Genomic DNA, 25,468 nt, shown 5'->3' on the forward strand with positions numbered 1-25,468 from the left:
TCCAACTACTCGGTGACGTGGCCCATGTTTCTTAACCAGACCAATGTAACGATGATCCAAATCAAGTTTCAAAATAAACCCCAAACTAGAGAGACTTGTGACTCTTTGGGCTATCTGTAAGTGCGGGAAAGATGGCCACAGCCTCTCTCTCCATTGTAGATGAAGTTCATCTATTGCCTCATGACAACGATACCAGAGATTAGCAGACCAGTCTACGTTGCAAGAGTCCTAATGATTAACAGATTGACCTTAGACTACATCCTGAATGTCTAAAATAATACCCACTGCTCCCCATATTTATTCACAGCTGGCTGTGTCTGGGATCCTGGGAAGCATGATTGAGGTCAGTACCACTGGTTAGGCTCTTCCTGCTGCTTAGAATCTTACTAATACTGGCCTTAACTAATACTACATGAGACAAATTGAATAGGTTTGGTCCCCGCCTCTGTTGATCAGATTAAGCAGCGTGGCCAATGGAGTGGCATACTTACATAAAAACTTACGTTTGGCCAAGAACATATACGGTCAAGGTGTGGATTATCCTTGGGAGAGACTGCCATGGACTCGGAACACCCCTGTATATTCTTGCTGTGGGCATGCCAACAATGCAAGGCCCTAACCCATCTTCACCCACACCATTTTTCAGCATTGTGTTTGCTGTGAGCAACATGGAGGGATGTGGCAATGTCTCCTTTTTGGACAAAGAGCAGGCTTACTTATTGCTCGTTATAAAAGAAACAGATTCCCTAAACTTAGTGTTCCTAGGCTGTGACAGGAACCTTTGCATGTTGGTATTCACCTGGGCCCCTCCACACTCCCTCCCCCCGGGTGGTGTTTGGGGGGTTAAGGAGAACCAGTACAGACATGACGCTTATGCTGCTTGCTGTGCCATGAGTAATAAAGGCCTTTGTCTCTGACCCAGGAGTCTCCTATTTTCTACCAGCATCTAGTAAACAGGGATATGTTAATTTATTAGCTTAAAACTGAGAAAAATACAACCCCACACATTTATATTTAACTGTCTCTCAATTTCTTTATCACATATTGTTCTCGAGTTCTATATTATTTCTTGTACCAAATTTCAGCATTTTTCATTTTCACAGATTTTGCGTATTTCATATATTAGCATGTAACTATTCTTCATACTTTGATTTTCTTGATACCTGACATATTTTTAATTATTTTCCCCTTTTTGTTTTGAATTTTGCATATTTTTCTTGATAAATCTTATTTCAAATAAAGTTTATCAATCAGTCCTTTTATTGATCCAACTCTTGGTTTGCTCATCTCAATTTTTGTGGTTGATGTTACTGTTCTCTAACATTGTTTTCTGTTCTTCATTATTTATCTATTATTTTGAGGAGGGGGAAAGAGCAAGGGTTGCTGTTACCTTTTCCCAATCTCTTGAATTAAATCCTTGCTCATTTGTTAACAGGTTTTTATTTCCTGATCAACATATTTAGGTTAGATTTTCCCTCTACTCCTACTTTAGCTGTGTCCCACAATGTTGATTCCAGTGGTTTTGTTATCATTTACTTATCAGTCTAAATTATTTCATTTTATGATTTTCATCTATATCAGAGGATAATTTAGAAAGACATATTTTAGTTTCCAAATGCAATGATTTTCTAATTTTATGCAATATGGTCAAAGAAATGATTTATATGATCTAATCCTTTTGAATTTGAAGCCTTCCTTTAAAGGCTAATATATGGTATATTTTTAAATTTAAGAGATGTACTTGAAGAAAATGTGTATTCTGTTTGTTGGGTGTGAAGTTTTCTATATGTACATATACACATACAGTTCTATGTTTGTAATGCCTGTATCTTCATGTTCTATTACTGTTCTTGTTCACCAGCATGTAACACCTTGGTTTTTTTTTTTCTTTTCCCTAAAATTCTATCTAGTCAGATAAGATTAGTACTCTATTTTTCTCTTGGTTCCTATGTGCCTTGTGAATCTTTTCCTTTTATTTTCAAATTTTCAATGGCTTTTTATTTTAAACATATCTCTCTTGTAGCTGACATATTGTTTTTTAAATCCAAACTGACTCTGCCATCTAATTGAAGAAATTTATCCACTTTCATTTACTGTGGTTACTCTTATATACTTACTTCTGTCATCTTGTTTCACTTTTCTAATATACTTTCTTTTTTTGTTTTCTTGCTTTTCACTGCAGGGATCATGTTTTCTTGTGCTGGTTTAAATGTTAAGTCACTCAACAAATTGTCTAAAAGTGAATTCACCATTACTAGTTATATGTCCAGAGGCAATTCTTGCCTATGCTCTCATCTATAAAATGAGAATAAAGAATATGATTGTTGTGGGAATTAAATGAGTTAACATATGTAAAATTCTCAGAATAGCACCTGGGAAGAATAAAGTTCTAGGTAAGTGTTTACTGTTATATCATTATGATAGTTGCTTTTAAGACTCTTAGCTGTGTTATTTCACCTTGTTGATTTCTGAAACGTTAGTATTTGTATCTTCTCCCGATAACACAAATATTCGACTTCTCATGTTTTTCCATCTAGCATGTTGTCATTATTCAGTTTTGGTCTGAATTGTTATGGATCTTCCTTCTCCCCTCCCCTCCTCCCTCCCTTTCTGCTTTCCTTCCCCCCTCCCTTCCTTTTCCCTGTTTTATCCTTCCCTCCTTTTTTATTAGTACAATAGACCTCACCAACAATCCTTGCTCCTTTTCACGTGAACTGTTCTCTCTGGGGCTTTTAAAATTTCTTTCCTCGTCTTTAATACTATATCTAAATGTGGGTTTTCCCCTTCTCTCCTACTTGGCTTTTTCTGAGCCCTTTTAATAAAGACCTTAGACTGTATCCTTTGATTTAGTGACATTTCCATTATTTCTTAAAATAGTTCTTGCATTCTAATATTTCTAAGGCTCATTATTACCTAGATGTTGGCCCTCCAACACGCATCCTCCAAAATGCTTTTCTTTTACATTTGCAATCTCTTTTTCTGATGCCTTCTGGAAGAAGTCGTTAATCATATCTTCATATGCATTTATTTATTTTAAAGCTCTATCTATCCCCAATCCTTCCTCAAAAGAGGACAGAAGCAGTATCATATAAGAACAAAATAAAACAAAAAGCACTAACTGGAAACATGAGTGAAAAATGTAATAAAGAACACATGGGTGTTCTTGGTACCGTGACAAAAATGGTTTGGAGTAATGGGAATAAAGCATGATTGGATAGTTCAAGAAGAAAAGGTGGGTATAAAGGGGGGGGGGGATGGCGTGAGTGTAGATAACACCTTTTAAAGATTTTTTTTTTTTTTTCTCTAAAGGGTGCAAAAATTGGAATGGTTGGGTCTGGGAGGGTTTTAAAATGGGAGATTAAAAATGGGAGGTATGCACGCAAGTGCGAACAAGCCAATAGAGCAAAAATGACTTAGGAATGTGGGGTCAAATGCAGCAGTCTTTTGAGTAGTAGGAGGAATGAATACTGATCACAACTATATAAAACAGCTAGAGGCAGAGATCACTCATGTTAGAATAGAAAGTCATAAAGATACGGATATCTCCAAATCTATTGTTAATAGATTTGGGAGGGTGAGGAAGTTTCCTTAGTTTCCATTTTCTCAGTGAAAAAGAAACAACCTGAGAGCAAGAAAGAGGGAGGACTGAAGGTCTGAGTAAAGAGAAGGTGTGAAATGCTTGTTGAGGAGAGATTAAGTGTGAGTTGACCAGGAAAATGTGAACAGATCCTCACACAGTGCCTTGATTTTCAGGGCCGTAAGTTTCAAGTGAAAAAGAGTCAGCACGGTTGGTTTTTCCTCTAGTCCCGTTCAGCTGCTGAGGTACAGACGCAGTGTAGCTGGAGCGGTTGGATACAAACAAAATTTGAGTTTTCAGTTTAGAGGTATAAGAGAATTTAGGGTATATGCAAAGAAAATGATGCCGATGCTAGATAAAACAGAAAGCCAGGGACTTCTAGACAAGGGATAGGTGAGAGAATCAATTGTCTGGAGATCCTGGTAGAGTCAAAGAATTGTTAGGCAGGCACGACAGATGACCCAGAAAGTGGGGTGAACAGCATGCCAGAAGTTGAGATTTTTGGAGATAATGGTAAGATCTAGAGCAGTGTTTTCAAACTACAGGTTGAGTCCCATTAGTATGTCATGAAATCAGTTTGGTGGATCAGTTTCTAAATTAGCATTTTAAATCTGGCGACACATTAGAATCACCTAGAGAACCTAAAACTAAAAAAACAAAAACAAATACAAAAAACAAAAAACAAACCCCAAATGCTCACACCTAACTCCCAGAGATTCTTATCTGGACTAGTGTAGGGCTCAGAAATCAGTTTTTCATTAAAATTGTCCAGGTAACTCTAATGTGCAGGCCTGGTCAATAACCACTGTTCTAAGAAGATACTGACTGATGATAGAACTACTGGTAGAAAGACAGTAAGTCAGGTGCTAAAATCGTCTAAGAACTGGGGAGAGCCTGTTTAATCATTTCGTAGATGGATTTCAAACAGAAATTTTGACTTCATTTCTTTTTTTTTTTTTTTTAAAGATTTTATTTATGTGACAGAGACAGCCAGCGAGAGATGGAACACAAGCAGGGGGAGTGGGAGAGGAAGAAGCAGGCTCCTAGCAGAGGAGCCTGATGTGGGGCTCATCCCAGAACGCTGGGATCACGCCCTGAGCCGAAGGCAGACGCTTAACGGCTGCGCCACCCAGGCGCCCCTGACTTCATTTCTTATATTTGAAATATCTAGAAATAAATCAAAGTCAGTGAAAAAAAAAAAAGAAAACAAAATACCTGGCACATAAACACAGCGATTTCCCCATATCCTATCATGATAAAGTTTGATTTGAATTAATTGTACTTAATTTTAGAATTAAGAATATTGCTAAAACTTAAGAAAAAACTATTTGTAAGAAAGAGAAAATAAATTGGAAAGTTTATTGGGAAAATCTATATCAAGCATAATTTAAAATTACTTAAAACAAAAACATCTATAAAATGTCAGAACATTCAGTATTTTAGAATAAAACTAATTTAGAAAAATTGTAATAACATGGTTAAGAAAATAACAATTAAAGCTATACATTTTTAATTATAGAAAACATTAAAAATAAAATAACACAATGTCTTGCTGTTGCTTGGGGGAAAAGGTGGGGACAGATTTTTTAATTTTATTTACATATATTTATTAAAAGATTTTCCATATGACATTGCAAATAGTCCCATTTCTCTTGTATTTTGCTATATAACACATGAATTCACACGAAGGAGGTGGAATTCATAAAATTACAAAGGTGGTAGAAAAGTAAGCCACGTCACACCCAAATACACAGCGAATTGTTGCAAAGGGCATAACCCGAACATATAAGGCATATGAGTTTTGGAAAAACAACAGTGCCCACCCCCAGGTACACACACACACACACACACACACACACACACTCCACTGTAGTAAACAGCAAGAGGAAACAAAACGTATCATAAATAACTGCTCTTCAACTTTCCTATGGTAGTCCTTAAGTTCTTCTTTTTCAATCATAATGAAATCTGCAGAGAACAGAATTTTCTTCAAATGTGTATGGTTCAAACACGATTAGTTTTTGTACCTGACATTCTATTCTGTACTTCTGTTCTTCTATTGATGTATGTATATATCTAAATTCCTTAAAATTACAACTTTGAAAATTAATTGTAAAAAGTTGTTTTCTATTTAACATGCCACAATTCAGTGTTTACTACTATTCTGCAAGACTCATAAATTACAACACACAGGTTTAGAAGCAAAAAACTGCTATTTTTGAATGCAGATTGGCATTTTAACAAAATACTATATTTACTCCACATACTTTTATACTCTGAGATTTTCAATTAATACAGGGAGGAATTTTATTTACTGAAAGAGTGTCTCAAATTTCTGTTCTATTGTCTTACAAAATTCTAAATACAGATTTAATTTGACTTTGATACAATTTGCATTAAATGAAAGTCCATGTGATAACCAAAATAATAATACTATTTATAATATATGAATGTGTCTTTTCCATCACAGTTCTTCGAGTTAGCAATAACAAATTATATATGGTAATCATTATTTTATCAAGACCTCTGCTATTGTTAAAAATAGACCTGAATATATTACCAGAAAACAAACTGGTGAATAATTAATTTTACATTTAGAAGAAAATAGTTAACTAAGAGAGCATAGCATCAAAGTTGATAATCCTATTTGAATGCATTAAAGATATGGGTTATAAACACAGGCATGAAAACTAAAAACACTTTGAAAACAAGTACTGTAAGAATATTTATATACACATATCATGGCTCTTTATGAAAAAGATGATTAAAGCATAATGTGAACAATACATTATATTAATTCACAGTATGAACACACACTTTGAGGAGTAATATAAGTCAGAAATAGTATAAATACAGACAGAACATTAGTTAGCACTATTAATACATATTTTGTTCTGTCATACATATAAAAATATACACATAGATATGGCTCTTTTAAACCAAATTTTTTACATAAATATTCACTGATTTAAATAAAAGTTGACAGAGGTAGAATTTGTGTCAATGTTCATGATTTTCAGGAACAAGTACTCCAAATATTTCATTACTGCTCTATCCTTTAAAAAATCCATACAGGTAACTCATTGATAGCCACCATTCTGAAAAAGAGGGGACAGGAAAGGTGAGTTAAGAGAAAAATGACAAACAAAATTACTTAGAACATTCACAAAAACTGAGATTGTTTTCAGCTTTAACTGAAATTGTAGTCTCCAATAAAGCCTTTGCCCATAATGAAGTTATAATTAATAGCTCAGAAGTACTGTTTGTTCTTTTAAGATTTTATTTATTTATCTGAAAGAGAGAGAGACATCGAGAAAGGGAACACAAGCAGGGGGAGTGGGGGAGGGAGAAGCAGACGTCCCGCTGAGCAGGGAGCCCGGTGCAGGGGTCATCCCAGGAACCCAGGATCACGACCTGAACCAGGGATCACGACCTGAGCCGAAGGCAGACGCTTAAACGACTGAGCCACTCAGGCGCCCCCAGAAGTACTGTTCTATACTTCAAGAAGATATTCTCCTCAAACCACCAAAGTACATCAAAGTATATGAGGACTAAATGAATAATACAGAGTGAAAAGAAAGGGATAACACAGCATGTTAACTGAGAAAAATCACTCAAAATGAGGAACAATAGGACCTTTAGGTTAATATACAAGTACTGTAAATTGTGTTGTCTGCGTCTTAAAACAGCACATTATGGATAGTCAAATATTTTTCCAAATATTTTAACCTTATGTGTTATCCAATCACCCTCCCAATTAAAACACACACACACACACACACACACACACACACACACACACACAAATATGAAAAATTCCACAATGGAAACACTGAGAAAGTAATCTAAGTAAATCATGGAACATCCATGTCATGAACTGTTAGATAATGATTTTAAAATGGCATTTTAAAAATACTTCTAATGATAAGAATAGATACTCTCAACAATTTATTAAGGGGAAAAACCCCAAAGAACAAAACAAAACAAAAAATAGGATAACTATTTTGAGTATGATCTCTATTAGAAGTATATATGTCTATGAATGTGTGTGTATATTTATTACACATCAAACACAAGAAGGAAGTATATACCAAAATGCTAATTGTTACATTCTCTGGGTTGTAGGATTAAAAGTGATTTTGATTTGCACATCCATTTTCAGAACCGCCAAAAGACAGAAGCAACTCAAGTATCCATCAACTCATGAATGGATAAACAAAACATGGTGCATTCATACAACAGAATATTGTCCAGCCTCAAAAAAGAAGGAAATTCTGACACATGTTTTAACTTGGATGAACCCTGAAAACATTGTAAGTCACAAAAAGGACAAGTACTGTAGGATTCCAATTATATGAGGTAAACAGAGTAGTCAAATTCATAGAGACAGAAATTTGTAATGGTGGTTGCCAGGAGCTGGGAGGAGCGGAGGATGGGCAGTTAGTGTTTAATGGGTAAAGAGGTTTCAGTTGAAGAAGATAAAAAAGTTCTGGAGATGGACAGTGGACATTACCTTTGCACAAAAATGTGAATGTACTAATTGCCAGAGAAATGCACACTTAAGTTAGAATGATACATTTGATGTTATGTATATTTTATCACAACAAAAAAATGTTAAAAAAAGTGGTTTTGATTTCCTTCTTTATGTTTTTGTATTTTATGTTTTCTCGGTGAGGATATATTATTTAAACACGGAATTACCATATGACCCAGAAACTCTATTCTTAGGTACTCCCAAAGGACTTGAAAACAGGGATTTTAATACTATACTATACACCAATGTTCATAGCAGCATTATTCACAATAGCTAGGAAGTGAAAACAACTCAGGGGTCCATCAACTGATGAGTGGATGAACAAAATGTGGCACACCCACACAAAGGAATATTCTTCAACCATAAAAAAGAGTCAAGTTCTGACACATGCTACAACATAGATGAACCTTGAAAACATGATCCTAAGTGAAATAAGTCCAACACGAAAAGACAAAGTATGATCTCAGTTACATGAAAATCCGTAGGCAAATTCACGAAGACTTAAAAGTAGATTAGGGATTTCCAGAGCCTAGGGAGGTAAAGTCAGGGGACTAGAGAGTTACTGCCTAATGGATACAGAGTTTCTGTTTGGGATGATGAAAAAGTTTTGGAAATAGTGGTTTTGGCAGTACAACACTGTGAATTTAATGCCACTGAGTTGTACACTTTCAAAATAGTTAAGAGAGCAAAGTCCATGATATATATTTTTTATCGCAACTAGGGACACCTGGCAGGTTCAGTTGGTGGAACAGGTGACTCTTGATCTCGGGGTTGTGAATCTGAGACTCATGTTGGGTGTAGACCCTCCCTTTTTGGGGGGTCTATAAGGTAAAGCCTATTTTCATAAAACTAAAGAATTGTTTTTTCACTCTACTATCTCACGGGTGTACAGTGGAGTTTTCCAGAGGCCACAGGATGTGAAAGGCCGGGTAATAAATATTTTAGATTTGTGGGCCACAGGGTCTCCATCACAACTACTCAATCAGCGACTTAGAAAAGCAGTCTTAACACAATATGTAAACAGGTGTGGCTATGCTCCAAAAAAGCTAAATTTACAAAAATAGGCAGTGGAGTACATTTGGCTCATGGACCTTAACTTACCAAGCCCTGATCTAAAATGCAGCTGTGAATCTGGTATGAGAAAATGTACGTGTCACAACTGTTACAAGCCCTTATAAGGAGAAGCTGCACGTCCATCTAATCACAGTCAAATTAATACGGCTTTGAAGTTGTGAGGACACAGCGATCGCAGCCAGCACTGAGAAGTGGTCTCAAAGTGAAAGAGGGAAATACACGGTCTAATCAAACACACACACACACAAAAGCAAAAGCACAGCGATCAGACATCATTTAAACCCGGGTCCTACAAATACCAATAAACCCTGGGGGCATCAGTAGGTTAAAGCAGAGTATATAATTAATGTTCATAATGAGGACTCCGAGTCATCGAGGAAATGCTCAATTATCTTCTATATACTTCTATTTAAAAAGGCAAAGAAATGCGTATTTTTTAAAAAGACTGACTTCACTATTTCAGTCAGGGAGCTTGCATTTTTCACAGTCACCTACCTTTCAAGCCCTGGGTCTGACATACTTCTTTCCCATTCATTCCCTTTTCCAGGGAACCAGCACATCCCTTTGGCCCTTCCTCTGCCAAATGTATCCTAGCTCTTCACAACCACCTTGCTATAGCTACTTAAGTCTGAACATCTGCATGTCCAGTGACCCAACAACCTCAGTCCTGAGTATATACCCAAAGGAAACGCATAGGTCTGTTCACCTACAGGTACTAGAATGTTCATCATAACTCTGTAAGAGCCCAAACTGGAAATTACCAAAAGCCATTCCATCAACAATGGAATGAGTACCCACAATGCAGCAACAAGACTGAACAGCCTACAAGTACACACAACAGTACAAATGAATCTCACAGATACACGGTGGAAGAAAAGAAGCCAGAAATGTAGGATTTCATTTAAAAAATGTCCCAAAACAGGCAAAAGAAATCTATGTTTTTAATAGACAGGACAGTTATTTCTGGAGCAGGGCTTATGACCAGGGGAGAGCCCGAGAGAGAGAGGTTTTGTTTCTTGATCTGGGTGTAGATGATACATCAGTGTGTTCTATTTGTGAGAACTCACTGAGTGGTATACTAGGATATGGCACTTTTCTGTATATATATCATAATTTGTTTTTTAAAATCTGTCCTAGCTTTCAATTATTATTATTTTTTAAAGATTTTATTTATTTATTTGACAGAGACAGCCAGCGAGAGAAGGAACACAAGCAGGGGAGTGGGAGAGGAAGAAGCAGGCTCCCAGCGGAGGAGCCCGATATGGGACTCGATCCCGGAACGCCGGGATCACGCCCTGAGCCGAAGGCAGACGCTTAACGACTGCCTTACCCAGGCGCCCCCCTAGCTTTCAATTATTATACAGATACTGAACTGCATATACTGTTCATTTCATACCTCTTTCTGGTCTCCCTGCCTCTGATTTCCACCCTCCCCAATATGGCCCAAATACAGTTACAACCTTGATCCACCAGGAACAGTTCTTTCATCTTAATCCCTCCCTCATATTCATCTTTTACTCAGAAGGACCTTCGACGGCTCCCCTTGACTCCTAGAATCAAGACTACATACAATCTCTAATTTTGCCTCACATTCAATATAACCTGTATGTCCCATTCTACCTTCCATGCCTTCTTCCCTCATCATCTCTCAACCACCTGCCGATCTTGTCGGATTGAGTCTACTGTGCCATGTACACTCCTATTTATACATCTGTGTCTACTTTTGCCACCTATTATTTGTACCTTGAATTTGGCACTTCATCACATATTACCATGTGATATCTCATACTGTCATTTAGTGTTTTGTTGTGGATGTCTTCTCTTTTTTAAAATGAGGTATAATCTACATACAATAAAAGGTATGAACTGTTAATGCTCAGGTCACTGAGTTTTTAACAATCCATGTAACCATCACCAAAATACAGAACATTCCATTATTTCACAAAGTTCCCCTGACCACCTTTGTAGGCAATCTCCCCTCCCCCCACACTGAAAACTACTTTCTGAATTTTTATAACTACAGATTAGTTTTGCCTGTCCTTGGTGTTACATACATACCTTCTGATAATTAACAGTTTATATGTTCAGGAGAATGTACAGGAGACCTCAGAGTAGAACAAAGGGGTGGTGTGGGAAGACCATGGCGACGCATCTCTTGGATTGCTCGTTCTCTGTTGGTAAAGATCAAATAAGAGATTATACCAAAAAGTGGAATACAAATACAAGGCGCTACATTGTTACTGGGTGATAACTAACTTCTCAATTAATTAATGAGTATTTCTACTAAATTTAAATCCTACGTCCTTATATAATTTTTAAGTAGTGAATAAAAGATTTCAATTAAAGGAATATGTACCATAAGAGATTGTTCAAAGCCTCCCTGAATAGAGATTTTCAAAGTTGGGTGGTTCCCTCCTCTGCCCCCCTCTTCCTTTCCCACCTCCTCGTGCACATAAATCTAGCCTCTTCCTTAATAACAACTCCCAAATGTCAGAAGCGAAATCACTATTTCTGTTATGCTCTCCTTCCCTGTGTCTGAGTCAGCCCCACAAAGCATGGTGACTGTGTTGCTACCTCTTTTGTGGGCTATTCAGAGTCTCTGGCCTAGACTTTCTGCCTTATGTTCTTCAGTATCCAGGATTTCTACCTAGCTGGGTGTTTCACAAACTTTCTTTCATTATTATCTCCCTAAAGAAACTTTTTAAGATATTCCCTCCCCCTAAATTATCTATCTCTCCCCATGAAATTTTAATACCTAGATACGCTATTTATGTACTGAGATCCTTTAGAGGGCTATAAATCATTGTAATACCTAAAGTTTTTCTTTCCCCACTCTCTCTTCCCCCAGGAACCAACACTGTTCCCTGGGATGGTGTATGAATGTATAATCTAGTTGGATGGTAAGGAAAAGGAGTCATGGTCATGCCAGCCAAGGTTTCTTTGGGGTGACCGGGGGCAATGGAAAAAGCAGAATTAACAGGGCCTTATAACTCTAGGCAAAAGAGGGCTTGATTTAGGGCCCTTGGATTTAAGAGAATTTAAATCATCATTAGGGAATGGAAATCATCATGTATGTAGTTTAGAACATTGAGAAACTAAATCTTTCCAATTACAAGAAATTAGTAACACTGCTTTTATGTCACTGATGCTTTTATAACACTTCATTTCTCAGGCTTCATTTCTCTTTGAAATCATAAATATTGATTTCCCAGCAGATTTTGTCTACACTCCAAATAGTTCTGATGCCAAAGGATAATAAGAGAACTCAAAAAATTGACCTAATCAATTTAACGAACTATTTGAGAATGAAATCTCAGGAATGTTTATGTCTATGGTATTAACATAGCAAGAAAGAGTAATGGAAGAAAAGTAACTTGACAAGTCATTTGCAAATTAGATTTTGATTTTAGTTGTGAAAGCAGGTCTCATTTTCCTTTGTAACATTTGGGGATTCAAGTTTTCAATATAACAAAGCAAATGAACTGAAATATAAGTGAGTATGAAAATTACTAAGCCATAGGGAATATATTGTATATAAGAGCATGGGATATAAAATTAGATCTGCCTTTCCTTCATTTGAATTAATTATTGTAATTAATTAACTAATTAATTTTTAAGTAGGCTCCATGCCCAGCATGGAGCCCAATGCAGGGCTTGAACTCATAACACTGAGATCAAAATCTGGGCTGAGATCAAGAGTCAGATGCTTAACTGACTGAGCCATCCAGGCGCCCCATTAAATTTGTATTTATTTTTTTAATTCAAGTATAATTAACATACATATGTTAGTTTCAGGTGTATAAGATCTACCTTGATTTTAGTTTTGACTCTACCATTTACTATTTGTGTGGCTTTGGTTTTCTCTAATATAAGCATAATAGATTATTGGTATACCATATCTGACACATATTTATCAATTTTTAAAAAAGATTTTTTAAATTATTTATTTATTTGACAGAGAAAGAGAGACAGCCAGCGAGAGAGGGAACACAGGCAGGGGGAGTGGGAGAGGAAGAAGCAGGCTCCCAGCAGAGAAGCCTGATGTGGGGCTTGATCCCAGAACTCTGGGATCACGCCCTGAGCTGAAGGCAGACGCTTAATGACTGAGTCACCCAGGCGCCCCAGTGAGCCACCCAGCCACCCCTCAATTTTTTTTTTTTTAAGATTTTATTTACTTATTTGTCAGAGAGAGAAAGAGAAAGCACAAGCAGGGGGAGTGGCAGGCAGAGGGAGAAGCAGGCTCCCCACTGAGCGTGGAGCCCAATATGGGACTCAATCCCAGGATCCTGAGATCATGACCTGAGCCGAAGGCAGACCCTTAACCGACGGAACCACCCAGGTGTCCCTTATCAATTGTTCTTACGATCATCATCGCTTTTGTGATGATCTATATTTAGAGTTTCCTACTGGACCAAACTGTTTTGGGTTCTTGTAGAATCCTTACTAGCTTGCTGATTCCCTATCTATACTCCTTCAAATAATGCCCGAATTTTGCCCTGAGAAAAGCTATAGAAAACACTGAGACAATACTTGCTACTTTATTTACTGTAAGGATATTATCTTCCACAACACCTGTTGCCTTTTTAAGAAGAAATATCAGAAGAAATTTATTTTTGTATGAATGCTAAAAGGAAGTTGTCTATTTTTAAGCCATATTAAATCCTTTTTGGAATAGGATAGGGGATAAATAAAAACACCGTCCAGTGCTAAGGATTTTTTCTTACCGTTCGTATCTTTCAGCTGAAATCTGCCTTTTCAGAGCGTCGTGATCGGTTTGTAATTGTGTCACTTTAGCCCGAAGCATGGTATTTTCCCGGCCTTGACTAGTTCTTAAAAAAAATTTAAAAAATCAAAGAAATAAATAACAAATGCAACTGTTTTCTGGTCAAGTACTACGGATCTTTGTTTTTGTTATTAATAAATACAAATGGAGGTGTTCCTTAAGGACAAAAAAAGAAAACAAGACTTTTTAACACAAATTTTCTCAACTTCAGGAGCTTTTTTTTTTCTTTTCAGAAGCTTCTATCACTAAGTTTTCCTATTCATTCATTCATTCATTCATTCATTCATCTTATTTATTTAACAAATACTTAAACTGAGCTTCCATTATGTGCTGGGCACTGCAGCAATGGTGGAAATACAAATCTGAACAAGATATGAATTATAACTTCAAGATGTAAAGTATCTTCATTGGCTCTTGACTCCTGCCTCAGAAAGAGAAATATTTTTTTTCTTTTCTTTTTTCAATTTTATTTATTTGACAGAGAGAGAGAGCACAAGCAGGCAGAGCAGCAGGCGAAGGGAGAAGCAGGCTTCCCACTGAACAGAAAGCCTGACATGGGACTCGATCCAGGACCCTGGGATCATGATCTGAGCCACGCTTAACCGACTGAGCCACCCAAGCGCCCTGAAAGAGAAATATTTCTAACTTCTGTTAAAACTGTTCCACTCATACTATCCACTCTGGATTTCTTCCCCTCTTCCATCAAGTATGTCCAAACCTGTCCATTTAAAAGACACTATCATCAATCTCCTAAAAGGTAATATCACACAGCCTTTTTGAGGTCTTTTTCCTAGTCCACAGCAAGAGACACAGATGGCTCTCCCCATCCTGAAATGCTCTCTCCTTTGCTGACTCCTCTTTGTTCCTCAAACTTAGACATTTTTCTAAAGTTCATTCATTCACTTCCATGGGTACCATCTCTGTGGTGAAGATATACAAATCTACATTTCCAAACACGATGTCTCTCCTGAACTAAACCCTTGAGTTCCCAAAAGCAGCCACCACCTAAGTAAGATATTTTGGTTTTGTACCACCTTATACACTTCCATCCCCCTCTCCCACCAAAAACTGAAAAATTATTTTTGACAAGCTGTTTTCTTTACATAGGTTGATTTATGCCACTTACAATTTGCTTTCTGAAAGGGTTAACTTCTCCTTAAGTAGCTGAATTTCTGTATCCTTCTCGTGGGATGTTAAATGAGAATGAAATTCCTTATCTCTATTTGTAGCCAACAACGATTCAAGGTTTTTAATTGTATGTCTCTCACTTGACAGTTGTTTTTTTAACAGTTCTGCTTCTGATTTTACATTTTCTAATTCCGCCACAACCTACAGGGAAAACAAAGGAAGATTACCTCAGTACAATTTTAGACTTGTTTGAAAAATTATTTGCAGAGCTATACACCCATCAGTTATTTATTTTGGGTACCAGTTAAAGATTTTGAACCATTTTTTTAAGTGTAAGAAAATCATCTTATTTTCAAAATAATTTTTGCTATTTTCAGTAAGGGCTTATTTGCTACAAGACCTACTCCAGCCCTCGAATACTTTTCACTCACACTACCTTGTCAAGAGAGGGTCATTAAACATAAAATCCTAAAATGTGGCCAATCTTATTAGCAAGAAGGCCCCTCTTGGCTATTATGTGTCCTCTGATTACACAGTCAAGCCAGCACTGGAGCTTCTCAGTACCCAAAAATAAAGATACTACTAAATGAATGAAAATTGAAAACACCTATGTTTGAAAATACACACTGGGCTGTTTAAAGTTATGCCTCAGTTTGAGAATTGGAACTTCCAGCTAACTAAACTTTAAAAATTAAGTAAGATTTAAATGCCTTGGGATTTTTTTAAAAAATTTTATTTATTTATTTGAGAGATAGAGAGTGCGCTCGAGAGGAGTTGGGGGCAGAGGGAGAGGGAGAAGCAGACTCCCCGCTGAGCAGGAAGCCAACTCGGGGCACAATCCCAGGATCAGGAGATCATGACCTGAGCCGAAGGCAGTCACTTAACCGACTGAGACACCAAGCACCACTAAATATCTTGGGATTTTATCAGAAAAACTATTCCGTTTAGGAAGCAATGAACTGCTCAATCCTTCATTTAAATGTTACCTTCAAACAGAGAAAAGAAATCTACTGGGATATGCTCCTATTCTATAAAAAGAAGACTCCTATTTTCCTAAACAGCAAACTAATCCAAAATGGAGAGCACCGGATTTCATCACCATGTTTGCCAGAAAAATACTGGCAAAGAATCTAGTTGTCAAAATCCTGTAGTCAAAGTAACTTCTTAGAGGGAAACAAACATATTGGGCAGTGCATGAATAAGTAAAACAAGGAGGGTAGGGCTCGATAAAACAATGTGCTACAAACCAAACTCTTCTAAGTTCTTACCCTCTCCAACTCCAGGTTTTTGGAATTCAGTTGTTGGGTCATAATATCTTTGCCTGAATCAAGCTTAATGCAAAGCTCTCGAAGAGACGACAGATCGTTCAACACCGCCGCTTTTGCGTCTTCTTGATGTCTCAGCTCTTCTTCCAGTCTAGACATGGCTTTTGCCATGGATGAGATCTGAGATTCATAAGCATGATGTGCATTTATGTGCTGAAAGTAGAAAAAGAAACCAGTAAAAAGTTGAAATAACCCAATAATTTTAAAGGCTTGAGTCTGTGCAGCCATGACCTCACTTTATGAAAATATGAGAGCCAATTTTTACATATTTTAAGATATTCTCAGGAAGCTGCCTGCTATTTAAAGATGGCCTATTTAATGCTTAACCAAATAAATTGTATATAATTATTCATCATAGTACCTAAGTACCTCATGTATATATTTGGAAGATGCAAAGATGAGAATTATTGTTTTAGGGTGAACAAGAGGGATCTCTGAAGTTAGGTTAAATTTTATCTTTATAAATTGTTATAATACCCTTTCAAGAAAATGTAACATATATACTTCTCACTCCTCAGCTGTCTTTAAATTTTAAATTTCAAAATGGAGTTTGCTTTAAAACAAAATACCTGAAGTTGTATTTAAATTTAATGTAACCTAATAGTAATACACAACTTTATAAGATTTTAATAACTGAAATAATAAAGTTTGAAATACTGATACAGTTCTTTTCCTAGAATAGTACACATTTTAACTTTCTCAATTTAAATTAAGTGATAAATACAAACTGATATAAACTCTAGAGTTTAATAAGAATTCCATACTTGAAAAATAATTTTAATAGGTATTAATGAAATAAATTGACATTAAAAATCTAACTGTGCTGTGAAGATTTAATAAATTTCAACAGTTCCAGAAAAGTAAATATTTTGATTTTCCAAGTTAATGAATTTAAAATCAAAGTTCCCCAAAACTAAATATAAATTTGTAAAAGTCAATTTTATATATCACATAAAAACATGAACAATGACAAAGAACAGAAAAATTAAAGAACAGTTTCTTCTGAGAATTTTCCTGAAGGTTGTAAAGCATTCCTTCAGTTATTATACTCTTAATAGGAAAGCTCAGAGAGAGAGGGTAGTTCCTCGCACTGCTGTGACCAAGCCCTGCAAACTACTGGGTGGTTTAAAACAACGGAAATTTATTTTATTTTATTTATTTATTTTTTTACAGAGATAGAGACAGCCCGCAAGAGAGGGAACACAAGCAGGGGGAGTGGGAGAGGAAGAAGCAGGCTCTTAGCGGAGAAGCCCGATGTGGGACTGGATCCTGGAATGCCGGGATCACGCCCTGAGCCGAAGGCAGACGCTTAACGACTGCGCTACCCAGGCGCCCCAACAACGGAAATTTCTTGTCACAATTCAGGAGGTTACAAGTCTGAAATTTAGATGTTAGCAGAGTTGACTTCTTCTGGAGGTTCTAAGAGAGAATCTATTCCACGCCCCTCCCCAACTTCTGGTGGCTACCAGCAATCCTTAGTGTTCCTTGCCTTGTAAATACTTCACTCCAGTCTCTGCCTCTGGCTTCATCTGGTGTTCTCCCTTGTATCTTCTGTTCCAGATTTCTCTTACAAAGGACACCAATCATTGGATTATGGCCTGCCCTAGTCCAGTATGACTTGATTATACTTGCAAAAACCCTATGTCCAGATAAGGCCACATTCACAGGTGCTGGGGGTTAGGATTTCAACACAACTTAAGGCCCATAATTCTATCCACCCTTTAGCTCCCCAAAAATTCATGTCCTTCCTTTGTGCAAAATACATTCACTCCATTCCAACATTCTAGCATCAATTCTAAGTCCAAAATATCATATAAGCATCATCTAAATTAGATATGGGTAAGACTCTGGGTATGGTCCATCCAGGGGCAAAACTATGCTCCCTCTTGAGATCTGTGACACTAATAAACAAGTTATTTGCTTCCAAAAACAACAGCAAAACAAGCATAGAATAGACATGCCCACTATGAAAGGGAGAAAACAGAAGGAATGAAAGGGTTACTAGTCCAAAGTAAGTTTACAACCAAGCAAGGCAAATTCCATTCGGTTTTAAGGCCTAAGAGTAATTATCTGTGCCCTGATGGTCTGTCGTCTTCTGGGCTGCTAGGGTGGCCCCACCTTCTCAACCCTCAGTGGCAGTGGCCCTGCACTCTGGAACCAAGGAGGCAATATCCCCTGGGCCTGTGCCCTCGGGACCTGTGGTGGCAATAGCAGCCCCGTCAGCCTTTGAGCTGCTCTTGGCAGCCGTGCTGGTCTCTGAGCTACCTACAGAGCCATTCTTCCTTTTTCCTCTAAGGAGAACACACATTTGTAGCCAGGTAACTCTACTAGCCTGTTTTCTGCTGGTAGGATCCCAGATGTTCAACAGCCTTCCTTCCATCTCACTTTGTTTCTGTCCCTGTCAGTACAAGCTGGCAGTACTTCTACTGTGATGACTGACTGGCTACGTGAGTCACATACCTAATCTGTTCACAAAGAGGCTGTGGAGCCACACACTTGGCCCTGTCTCCAGAGCACACTGTCCGGATAGGCTAAGAATGTTCCAAATCATCAACACCTGGTTGCTTTTTCCCCCCTGAATTTTATGTCTAGTAGACTTAACATAGTGTTATACTAGTTTCAGATGTAAAATATAGTGACTCAACAATTGTATATATTACTCAGTGCTCATCATGGTAAGTGTCCTCTAAATCCCCTTCACCTATTTCACCCCTCCCCCACCCACCTCCCCTCTGGTAACCATCATTTTGTTCTCTAGAGTTAAGAGTCTGTTTCTTGGTTTGTCTCTTTCTTCTTTGTTCATTTGTTTTATTTCTTAAATCCCATCTTTGAGTGAAATCATATGGTATTTGTCTTTCTCATTTTGCTTAGCATTACACCCTCTAGATCCATCCATGTTGTTGCAAATGCAAGAATTAGAAAATTCATTCTTTTTTACGGCTGAGTAATATTTCATTGTGTGTGCGTGCGTGTATGTGTATATATATATACGCACACACAGTATATATACGTATATACATAGACCAGATCTGCTCCTCCCCTGCTCATGCTTGGTCGCTCTCTCAAATAAAAAAAAAAAAAATCTAAAAAAAAAAAAGTTCTACTTTCCTTCCAAGAGTAGACCATAATTAATTCAGCCAAGTTCTCTGCCATTTTATAACAAGGATCAACTTTCTTTCAGTGTCCAATAACATGTTCCTCAATTGTATCTGAGACCTTACTAGAAGAAACATTAAAATTTCTGGAAAAATTCTGTTCTTGACAATTTATGTATTTTGTAAATGACAGAAGTTTTGTCAATAGCTCTTCTTTCTTTTTTCTGAGCCCATTCTAGAATCCCCTCTACTATGCATCTTTCTACCAACAAGTTTTTCAAAGCAGTCTAGGCTTTTTCGATCAAGCACCTCAAAATCCTTTCGGCCTCTATCCATTACCAAATTCTAAAGCCACTTTCATATTTTTATGTTTGTTATAGTTTTCCTTAAGGAAAAAAGCATGGCAATTCCTGAAAAAAAGAAAATCAAACATAAAAATTACCATGATTCAGCACTGCACTTCCAGGTATATCATAAAGAACTGAAAGCAAGGACCTGAATAGATATTATACATTCATGCTCATAGCAGCATTATTCCTCATAGTCACAGATGAAAACAAATGCAATGTCCGTTGGCCGATGAATGGATAAAGAAAATGTGAGGTATGTACACAATGGAATATTATTCAGCCTTAAAAAGAAATGAAATTTGGACACATGCTACAACACACATGAACCTTGAGGTTAACTGAACCTTAAGCCTAAGTGAAATAAGCCAGTCATAAAATGACAAATATTTTATGATCCCACTGACAGGAGGTACAAAGAGTAGTCAGATTCACAGAGAAAGAAAGTAGGATAGGGTTGCCAGGTGCTGGGATGGTGAGGGAGGGTGGGAGTGGGGAGTGAGGAACGGGGAATTAGTGTTTAATGGGTACAGAGTTTCTGTCAGGGAAGATGAAAAAGTTCTGGAGATGGTGTGACAGTTGCATAACAATGTGAATGTACTAACTGCCAAAGAACTGTACTCTTTAAAACGGTTAAAATGGTATATTTGATGTTATGCATATTTTACTACAATTTAAAAAAAAGTAACGGGGCTCCTAAGCAAATTATTAGAATTCATGATAAAAGATTATATTGAACTTGACTTTATCAGTGCTTAAACCTCACTTCATTAAAGTACCTTTGAATGTTATTGTTTTACTAAATAATGTCATCACAAGATAAATGTATATATTACCTCCTGAATTTCTTTTTCTAATAGCTCCACCCTTTCTCGGAGGTGTCTCCTCTCTGTGTCAATAGAAAGAAGTTCCAGTCGAACTGAGCTGCTTTCTCCCTCGGCTTGATGGGCTTTGACCTCCCAGTCTTCAGCACGGTTATGAAGCATCTGAAATCTATCTAACAAATCTTGATTCTCTTTTTCCTGGTTTTAAGCACAATTAAATTGTTTCAAAATTAGTAATTGTCACCAATGGAATACTCCTATCATAAACATATACAGACAATGGGATTTTTGTTTTAATTAGGAAGCGTACACTATCTGTGCAGACAGCATACTAAGTTAAGATCTGTGGGGAAACATAAAAATACAGTAGGCAAGATCTCTACTCTCGTATCTTAGTATCTAAGAGAGGGGACAGAAAAAATAAATATATAAATGAGGAGACAGAATAACTACTCATGAAAATATTTTTAGATATCAGTCTTAAATCCAACTTAAATAATGTTTTTTTTCACCTTCGCAGCCATTAAGCTCTCCCATCGTGACACCTCAGTTATGTAATTATGAACTCTACTCTTCATTTCTTCTTTTTCTTGCACGGCTGCTTCCAATTCCAGTGAGATTTCCTATAAATCAGAAAATTGAAGACAGATAAATCTACAATGAATGTGGCACCTAATGAGTTCTATTTATATTCAAAGAGCTCCTTTTGAATTGGGGGAATAAGAGTAGGAAAAAGGAAAACTGTTCCCAAGAGTTATTTTCACATGTTTTTCCTGACCTCGACTTTTTAACCAAATATTACCACCCATCTCCCACAATAGTCTTGACCATGTATCTGGCATTTATATTATTGGGTTAGCTATGCTCCTAGGGTGACATTTTTTAAAATTCATTTATTGGCAATATGCTGTACACTGAACACTAAAAGTAATTAAAAAAAATTTTCAGTATTTAAAACAGGAAAATCATTCATCTTCTTGGTATAATCCTTTAACAAACCAGCACAAACAAACCCAATACTTTTCAGCATCTGCCATTCTAAAATATTCACTAATTTACTTATAGGTGTATTTCTAAGCTGCTGGTAGGAAGTATGAAAAATTAAAATCTATCCTGGGTCTTTAAAACACAGCACTTTGCCCTGGGAGTGATGCTGAGAGTGACATGGTATCTGCCACAGAGAATCACCATGTTCTCAGCTTTAGGATTCCCCGTAACAAAGACCAAAATGGTAAGGAGACCACAGTTGCATCAATTAAACACCCAGTGATATACAGTAGCATTCTAAACCACATTTTTAATATTCTTATAAATTCCATTCTCCTCAAAGAATTATTTATGTTGTTGATATTTCTATCATTCAATTTTAAAAAACATATTTAGAGCTTTAAAATTTAGCAAAGAACGAATATGCCATAAAACAATCAAAGTTTATGCATTGTGCTCATACCTGGTTTTCTCTCGCCATTGTAGCCAGATCATCTTGTAATCTTCTGTTTTCCTTAAAAGACACTTCTTTAGATTTTCCTACCTCATCAAGTTCTTTGTGAGCTGTATCAAGCTGGCGCCGGAGGCTGCTTATTTCTCGGTCCCGATTAGTCAACGTTTCCTTTAGCTGGCTGTTAACACAAGGGATGTGGAAATAAGAAAGCAAGCTTTTTGGAAAACTGTAAATCATTTAAAAGAAAACTGTTGTACTCTACATTAAGTATACTAAGAATACAAGAAACCACATTGCATTAAGACACTGATAAATTAGGTAAAGCAGATATTTTAGATCTCTTCCAATCATTACTTAGAAATAGTCATAAAATAAATTCATAATTCCAAAAGTCAAGTAAAAATAGAGGACTTTTGTTTTTTTCTTTTTAAATAGAGGGCTTTCAAATATTAGGAGCAAAACATAATAGATTCAATTGGCAAATATTATTTAATGTTTAAGTTCCCACTACTATGTAATGTGTAAAGGTATACAAAATAATTAGTGACTTTTGTCTTAAGTAGAGATGAGACATAAGATGTAAAATTTTGTAACTGTTCAAGACAGATTTTGATGTAGAACAAATTCCAGACTGGCTACTAAAGTAATCTAAGTTTTAATGATTAGGGTCTGAACAATTATAGTAGAAATAAAGAGCAATAGGTTTGTAAAAGAATAATGAATCAGACATAACTGTTGAGATGTTGATGATGGAGGAGGGGAGAAAGTTCAAGAGGATGGCATGTTCATGTAGTAGACTCAGATGCTGTCAGCGGCAAAAACGGGAAAACTGAACAAGGAAATTTTCCTATTGTCAAATTGCTACTTAAAGACATAAGATGCACTTACTGAAAATTTCTAAAAAAAGCTGGATGCCATTTCATTGATTACTTACTTCATAGATGATTCATACTCTGAGATGGTCTTCTTCATCTGAGCAATAGCTTTTTCCTACAAAAATTATGAAAATAAAGGATTCTAAAGCATTCATATAAAAATGTCTTTACTTGAATTTATATAATTTATCAAATTTATATAAATTACACTATAAAAGAATGCTTCAAAGTACACATTTCTATGTCCCAACTGTACTTCACATATTGGCATGTTTCCACCCACTCTAAGAACCTGAATTGTTTGAGTTTGCTATAATCACATCCGGTAAAATCACAGTTTATTTTGAAAGAGAAAGTGCATGCACCTGCGAGAGCTGGAGCGGCAGGGGCAGAGGGAGAAAGAGAATCTCAAGCAGGCTCCACACCCAGTGCAGAGCCCAACACAGGGCTCCATCTCACAACCCTAAGATCATGACCTGAGCCGAAATCAAGAGTCTGATGCTTAACTGACCGAGCCACCCAGGTGCCCCATAAGTAGAATTTTTGCAGATCTGAATTATTGGCATGAAATGAAATGTAAGCATATTAGAAGGTGACTCTGGGTCTTAGGAACTTGCATATGGGAGGTATGAACAGCCATTTGAGAGAGAGAATGAAATTGTTTGTTGAGATGCCAGATAAAGGTATTTAACAGTCACATACTTTATTAACCAGGTTTTCTTGCAGGTTTGCAATCTTTTCTGTCTTCTCATCTACAGTCTCCTGAAGAAAATCTTTTTCTTTGTCAATAACACCAATGGTCTTTTTCATTACATGAGCCTCTTCATTCTGCGAAGTCATCTGAAGGTGTAGTTTACCTATGAAAAAAGAGAAATGCTTGTTAGACAAAGTAAATTCAATTTAGCAAAAGCAAAATTTAAAAACACTTACCTATTTTTTCCTCCAGTATGTTAATTTGTGCTTGGGCTGATTCAAGTTCACCTCTTTTCATGGAGAGCCGGTGCTGACAATCATCAAGTGACCTCTGTAGCTGCTCATTTACTATCCTAAAGAACCAGTGGACAAAAAGAAACGGCATTCTTTATCTCTGGTAGAAATAAGTTCTTAAAAACGAGAGATCTTAAAAAAGTAGTTTCTTATTTTTAAAGTTTCTTTTATTTCTTATTTTAAAGCTCTTCCAGTATAATCAATGGTATTATATTATATATTATTTCTTGCTGTCCACCATTCTTCTCCAAAATGGTTCCATCTTCCTAAAAATAATATAGTATAAAAATTAAATTAATTGTATACTCTTTTCTAGAGGTTTCTTGGCAGTTTTAAAGCCCTCCTCAGTTTCCTAATACCAACACTTTCCCTTATAAAATCTATTTTCAATAGTGGAGGCAAAGGCATAGTTGTTTTTTACAGTATTGCCTGGCATTTCCAAGGATTATCCATAAATCCTGACTAGTGAGCTTTTGTTTTCCATTTTGACTTTTTTGGTGGGTAGTCAACTGGAGGTCATAGTAAACGGGGAAAGTGGACATTTATTGTAGTGCAATGAATATTTAAGAGTAAAGACTGGCTTCAGGGAACAAAAGAAAGAACATTACAGAAGAAATAAAGACAATTTCAGAGGAATAACTCACTCATCAGTGAGATTATTTTTCAGAAGTAACAAGAATTTGCTCTCCTGTCATCTAGTTCCGGGATGCTTTCAGCCCTGACCTAGAGTTCTCAACCCTGGCCAGCTGGAAAGAAGTGGTTCTCACCTCAGGCTATTTCTTGGGACCTCCCACATGTTCCTTTTTAGAGTTCGTTTGAGGATAAGACCGGGAAGTAACTACCACGGGTGGCTCAGTTTACAACTGCTTAAAGGGGAGGAGTTTTCAATTTCCAAACCCACAAGTAAGACACGACAGCTGGATAGAAATGAGCAAGTTTTATTGGCAATACCAAGGTATTCTGAAAGACAAAAGACATGACCCAGGCTGCTCCAAAGCAAGTGAATAACGGTCCAGAGGTAGGGAGGAAAGTTGAACTGAGACTGGCTTCTTCAGGGTTACACAATCAAACAGAACCAAGTCAGAAGGACTCCAGGCTCAAGCAATTTTACTTCAAAAAATTATCTCTGAGGTCCAGGTGACTGCATTGTATTTAACTTGTTCCTGAAAGCTACAGCTATTACACTAAGGGATATAACAACAGGGAGCAGAGAAAGAAGAAGGCGAATATTCATTGTACTGATACTTTATACACATTAGTTCTTTCATTCCTAGAACAATTCCATACTTAGAAATATCATCTGAATTCTATAGAAACAAAAAACTGATAACTTGTCCAAGTTGACAAAGCTATTTAAAGCAAAGATGTAAATCCAGGTAGGCTAACCTGATATCAATGTTATTATACTACATGACATTGCCTTCTATGAAGAATTCAGGGAGACCAATATCCTCTATCTGGAAGGGAAAATGTCTGTT

The 25,468-nt window shown here is 36.7% G+C and overlaps 1 protein-coding gene across 2 annotated transcripts in view; it reads right to left on the bottom strand.

The window, feature by feature from the left end:
• Positions 1-4,912: 4,912 nt before the first annotated feature.
• CEP135 (centrosomal protein 135) overlaps positions 4,913-25,468 on the bottom strand; it is a 73,046-nt gene continuing 52,490 nt past the window's right edge. For both annotated transcript variants that reach the window (XM_045815927.2, XM_045815926.2), the window contains exons 16-26: positions 23,934-24,049; positions 23,706-23,860; positions 23,063-23,118; positions 22,138-22,306; positions 21,200-21,310; positions 20,700-20,885; positions 16,365-16,574; positions 15,095-15,297; positions 13,910-14,014; positions 11,244-11,356; positions 4,913-6,675 (exon numbers count right to left, since the gene is read on the bottom strand). In XM_045815927.2, coding sequence (XP_045671883.2) covers positions 11,254-11,356; positions 13,910-14,014; positions 15,095-15,297; positions 16,365-16,574; positions 20,700-20,885; positions 21,200-21,310; positions 22,138-22,306; positions 23,063-23,118; positions 23,706-23,860; positions 23,934-24,049 — 1,414 coding nt within the window. In that variant the 3' untranslated portion in view covers positions 4,913-6,675; positions 11,244-11,253. The remainder of the gene's footprint in view (positions 6,676-11,243; positions 11,357-13,909; positions 14,015-15,094; positions 15,298-16,364; positions 16,575-20,699; positions 20,886-21,199; positions 21,311-22,137; positions 22,307-23,062; positions 23,119-23,705; positions 23,861-23,933; positions 24,050-25,468) is intronic.

Source organism: Ursus americanus, chromosome 8 (genome assembly GCF_024610735.1).
Source record: "Ursus americanus isolate L20-20 chromosome 8, mUrsAme1.1.p, whole genome shotgun sequence".
Taxonomy (NCBI): Eukaryota; Metazoa; Chordata; class Mammalia; order Carnivora; family Ursidae; genus Ursus; species Ursus americanus.